This window comes from Bacillus rossius, chromosome 15 (genome assembly GCF_032445375.1).
Source record: "Bacillus rossius redtenbacheri isolate Brsri chromosome 15, Brsri_v3, whole genome shotgun sequence".
NCBI classification, from domain to species: Eukaryota; Metazoa; Arthropoda; class Insecta; order Phasmatodea; family Bacillidae; genus Bacillus; species Bacillus rossius.
This window is the reverse complement of record NC_086342.1, coordinates 47,858,054-47,864,053: the sequence shown is the minus strand read 5'-3', so window position 1 is coordinate 47,864,053 and position 6,000 is coordinate 47,858,054. Positions and strand designations below refer to the sequence as shown.

Here is a 6,000-nt window from a genome sequence, read left to right as displayed (position 1 = left end):
GGACCACTTGTCCGAGTGACCACTTGTCCGAGCGGCCAACTCTCCGAACTTTGAGGGGCGGATGGTTTCTCCCACTCGCTCGACCTTGCTCCGCCCTGCCTCCTCTTTGACAGCCAATCCCAGCACGGCAGATAGGCCGCCAATCAGCAATAACTCTCTCACATACCTCCACTCTGCTACACCGTCTGCCAGGGGCTCTTGACCCTGTGAGAGGACAATGCCTCTTGCAGAGCTCCTGTTCCTTACTTTCGGGGCCAATCTCATTATTCTATACATACATATAGCCTGTATGTAAGTTATCGCTATGTTTACACTTACAGTCATGGTACCTTCGTACTATTTTTTACAACATTGCTGAAAATGTTAAAAATGAAAAAAAAATGTAATGATGCAGTTACATAATTTATTCACTATTTGGAATGAAAATTACATTAGCCAAAGTTCGATTACATATGGTCAAAAAAAAATATTTCAATGTTTTTTTAAAAAGTTATAATTTTAACATATGTCACTAAAAATTGAATTTTTTAAAAAAATATGTAATTGACGTAAACATATTTAGTTTCAAAATCCATTAAAATTGCGTGTTTTGGCCCACACCTTTCTTCAGTTAGCTTTAGCCGGACGTAACGAACTTGCCTATATCCACATCATCCATGACTGCCAGCACATAGTCTGTGAGCGCGGTAAGACTGTAGTCTCTGTTTCGTTTCAAGTTGTACTCTTCAATGACGTGTCTCACGCGTTTCACCAGGTCTTCAGAGCCGTTTGGAATGGATATGTTGTAGTGCTGATGCCTGAGGAGAATATACGACTGATTCAAGAACATTTCAAATATCTCATAAGCTTCGACATAATGACGATGTGTATTTGAAGAGACCAGAGCAAATATGTTTTTAATAAGTAACAATATATCATAATCTAATAGCTGAGGTAATTTTGTGACTCTTTAGATATCAGTTGAGAGTCTTGACTTAAAACAATATAAAATAATTTTAGTTCTAGAAACATTTCTCATTAAATATTACTGTTTACTTTTTTTTTAGGAATTATTTATGTTTTTAAAATGTATAACTGTATGAAAAATTGTTTGAAACTATATTTCATTAAATTATCATATTGTTTACATCAAATATAAAAGCCACATTTAAATGATTTTTTTTTCTTTTGACTTAAGTAGTGTTTTACATACACATTATTACACATTTTTACTTTTTACATAGGTTTTAGTATTCAATTTAATACAAAATTGTTCCACAATTGTAAACATAGACTCGCCCTGCAATGTCAAAACTCATTTCTTCAATATTATTCATGAAAGAACTACAGAAATAAATGAAGCCCTATTCTTATTTAATTTGTGTATTATATAATTTAAAATGTAGCTTAATATTGTAAGTAATCAAAAAAATTATATTTCTATGATTTTTTTTATTAAATTCTTTATAATATTGCTGATGCTGTACACAAACGTGTACGTGATGAAACTAAGATTTTCCATTTTTAATTACTCAGAACGTTATTCCAGGACTTAATACTAGGGCGCCAGAGGTCATCAAGAATTAAAAACAAAATAACACAAAAAACTTATTTTATTGTTTTAATCATAATGAGAAACCTCGAGTCATGGAAATAATAACCAAACAAACAAATATTAAATAAAGTCTATGGGATGTCGTAGATAACATGACTCTTGAATAAAATACAAAATAAATAAAGTTCCTGAAATTGTTCACTGAGTAAAAGTTTTGGGGTTTTGCTCCGGCTTGCTCGAGCATGAAACGCCTAACCAAAAGACTTCTGGACTTGTGTACATATAGTTTGTGCTAATGTGAGTAAATTTGCTGTTAATCGCCGAAAGTCAATGTTCTACTAATTTTATAATAATCCAAAGTTTATAAAATTACAGTTCGTTTACGTTGACGGTAAAATTTACGCCAATTTTAATATATAGCGATGATGCAGACCATACCTTAACTCGGGATGATTAAAGTCGTTCGTAAAATACTTCGTCACTCACGTGAATTGAATGCGATTCTTCTGCATTCAATTACAGGGCGTCAATTAACATTGCCCAGTATTTTGACGTAATTTCCAGATCAATAACGCCGAAATTAGCATCGCCACGAACGAAATATTCCCAGAGGGAATACACTACCACACGCACTAAATGGCGTCATTTTCCACTCTTTCTCTTCTCTCTTGCCGAAATTAAATTGTTAATTGAAAAGGGCCAATCACGGCCGCGACACGTTAGCGTCCTTTTTAATGAAGCCAATGAAATGTCAATATCAATCAAGCATAGGCTCGTTAAAGCTGTTCCGAACGCCGCGCGATTATTTATTTTAGCAGTTGTCATGACGACACAGCACGAGATGCGCGCGCCGCCATGCGTGGAACAAAACAAAACACTACCGAAAGTATCGGGAAGCGGTATTAACCTCGAACGTAAAACAATAATAAACAGTTTCAGTTAGTCTGATAATACCGTAGTATTACAGTGCCGCTCCCGATATAAATTTATATTTCACTGTCCAAAAAGTTAAATTCAATTTAGATCGTTAAAACAAATAACTGGAACTGGTTACTTCACAAGTTGGCAACATTGCGATGAAAGTTGAAAAACGTTATTCTCTTGCCAAACGACACTACTCTTCGTAGGCTGGACAGTCGCACTGTTGTTTGTAAACATGATCTGTCTACATGTTGTGGAGTATCAGTTACCTGATTAGGCGAAGCAAGGATGTAGAAGACAGCTCACCAATCTCCATACATGGTAAGTGACAGCTGAGCAGAGAGGTCGACTGCGGTGTAAACCACAGTGCTGGGATGGCGGTTCAGCCAACAATACCCTGTTGTAGGCGATCGACGTCGTGAAGACTGCTGGACCAGTGTGCTGTTCATCGATGATCGCATCACCTGATGTCACCAATGACATCACGATGGATGCTGTGGTGTCGTGCTGATGCGGACCCACCGGGTCTGCGGCGTGTTCGCTGGGGTCGTACCAACTGGTACGAGCTGCTGAGTCAAATGTCCAACACATGACTCTACATGTGCCTTGGACTACTGCTGCTGCTGCTGCTGCTGCTGCTGCTGCAGCTGCATCTACTGCTGCAGACGGTGTCGAAGGGGACCGCAACAAAACTCGTTCAGTTCGTCGGCAATCAGAAGACACACACACATTAATCACACGTCCTATAACAGTTCTTATCACTCGCGCGATATGAATATACAGCGTCCTGTGATCGTGCCTCATGCTATCACTAACCCCTCTTCTTCTCTTGCTCCCCTACTCTAACATAAATTAAATGACTCGAGATTCCTCAAACTCATAAAATTAATAATTCATAACAACTTAATAATAAATATAAACATTAATTGAACACATAATAACTCTGTTAAATAATAAGGTAATGCATAAATAAACAGTATTTGCAACAATAACATTGCATAGTGCTTTTCAATAACAACAGGTTATTGTTTACCTTTATTGTAGGTGATGAATAAATAAAATATATTTTATGGATGTTATCAACATAATATCCTCACCTAGTAAATAATTACATTCAATTTCTTAATTGATACTTGTCAATAATATTGTGCTTTCAATAACATATTAGCATATTTAATATGCTTCTCACATGATCATATGTGAATATTTTCCTTCATCACATGTTATACAATAGCTACACTTATTTACAAGAAGAGACATTATTTGCTTCTCAGCTATGAAATAATGACAATAACCTCAAGATAAATATTATTGATTGAGTGCTAGTGTATAGTGTTTATGTTTTTAAAGCTGTTCATTAAAGACACTCTTTAAAATTCTTTATCTTTCATTTCTTCTTTTCTCAATATAAAGTGGAGTGTTTTTACATCCTATTCATAAGAGTGTAGATGAAGTTGATATCCACTTATAGTTTCGGGTGTCCTGTGGGAACCCAATTAAAGTGCATTATTAACTACTAGACGATGAAGAAGCATAGGTAGGGGCAAGGCAGTAGCCTGGATCAAACTGTAAGTACTCATACCAATAAGTGTGTTCATTTAGTAGGATATTAGTCAACTAATCTTTAGGCCATTAATTATATGTAGTATTTAGTTGTGTGTTGCATTAGTTATACATTGTAATATGTCACATAGTGTTTGTACACATCTTATGCCAAATATTATTTAAAACTCACGTGTATATCCATTGCTAATATGGTCGAATTCGACTAATAGGGTGATAATAACTGTGTCTCAACACAGTAACTGTACACACAGTACATAATATTTGGTATGTCTCTCTAGGACAATGTACCAAACCAACGCTCAGGCAACACATATGCTCCAAGCACAAATATCAGTTGGAATAAAATCATCAACTGACAAACACCCTAATTCTTCGAATATAAATTACCATATCGAAGCAATGAGGTACCTATACACCTGGATTACCTCTATCAACTCATGAGGATATATATAATTAAATTTCCTTAGCAACATAAACAATACAATGGTTTTTAGCATAACACAAGTAATAATGGTACATATTTGGTGTTCTAATTCACCACAGGTGTTTTGTAAGGCCTAAGCTGACTCAAATTGTAATTCCCTACAATTTTTCCTGTATCAGGGTCCTGTAGAGTGTAGCAGTTACATTTCTCCACAGCTACTACTTTGTAGGGACCTGAGTACAATAAAAATAGTTTCTTCGCTAGATGAGCCCACTTGTTACTAGTTGGTGCTGTACGGCGTAGAACTAAGTCTCCTACAGTGAATTTACTGATCCTGGATGCTGGCTTCCTTTTCTTCCTAAGGTCGGCTTCTCTTGTTACTTTGTCTCGTACCAGTTCTTCAATTTCTTCCTCTATTCCTTCTCTGTTGTTAGCCCCTCCATGTCATGTTCAGGTGTGTCTCTTCCGGGTATAAGGTTGGTGGTAATACCTACAACCTTACTGAGCATAATTATTTTGATGCTCCTCAATTACAGCTTGAGAGTAGCTGCAATTCGCAGTCTGCTGAGGCTGCGTTCCTGTGCAGTTGGGTGGGATCGGCTGCTGCCGAGCAAAATATCCTCGCTGCATGGGATACGATGTGGTTGGAGGATGGTTGAGTGTAGAGAAACTCGCTGGTGATTGATTCACAGGAGCGGTGTCTGCTACAGGGGGATGCAACATATGCTGTTGCATATTGTTGGGCGGCTGACGGTTAGAGTAACTCCTGTACTCCCACCTGGGTGGCCTTCCATTTGGATCTTCAGGACGGTAATGCTTTCCCCACCACTGGTTTTGGTTGTGGGTGTAGGGTTTCTTCGGCTGGTGGTTTCCTTGATGTTGAGGTTGGAATTCCCTCCTGGTCTTCCACTTCCCTGTCCGGTACTGTTTCGCAGGCTGCCATGACGTGCAGTGGACGTTGGCCTTGCCACCATCGTTACCACGCTGCCAGGGTGTGTAGAGTGGTGCTGCCTTCTGATGTGCTGGCTTGAGGTCTTTCTCCACCTCACTATTGTTGTTCCTGGACAGCCGCTCCAGCCGGTCGAAAGCGAGGACCTGTTCGCGGAACTCTGTGATATTGTGGAAGCTGCGCCCTGTCAAATGTACTTGGTACTTGATGGGTAGCTGGGAGGTCACCATCGCCATGAACTCAATATCACCCATCTCTGGTTCGAGGTAGCGCGTCCTCTCGAACATTTGAGACAAGTGTGTCTCCAGAGTTCGGTTCTTCTTGCTATCATACCGCTCGGTATGCAGGCGTGCTCTCAATGTTCCCTGTATTTTCACATTCCAAAACTGCTGTTTGAAATGGCTTTTGAATTCTTGGTAGGAAGTGATGGTACTTTTTAATACCTCCCACCAGTAATACGCATGGTCCCTCAGTGCAGTTGCCATGCATTTCAGGCGTTCAGTATCACTTAGCCTGAACATGTCAACGTATTCCTCGAAACGTCGAAGGAATCTCATTGGATTCTCTCCTTCATGGGCAGAGAACCTAGGCATCGCCTCTGACCAT

At 38.8% G+C, this 6,000-nt stretch overlaps 1 protein-coding gene across 2 annotated transcripts in view; it reads right to left on the bottom strand.

Annotated features, from left to right (window-relative positions):
• Positions 1–383: 383 nt before the first annotated feature.
• The window catches only part of LOC134539593 (uncharacterized), a 52,865-nt gene continuing 47,248 nt past the window's right edge, over positions 384–6,000 (bottom strand). For both annotated transcript variants that reach the window (XR_010076337.1, XM_063381758.1), the window contains one exon: positions 384–797. Coding sequence is in view for 1 of the 2 variants with exons in the window: in XM_063381758.1 (XP_063237828.1) it covers positions 617–797 (181 nt within the window). In the remaining variant the exon portion in view is untranslated. The remainder of the gene's footprint in view (positions 798–6,000) is intronic.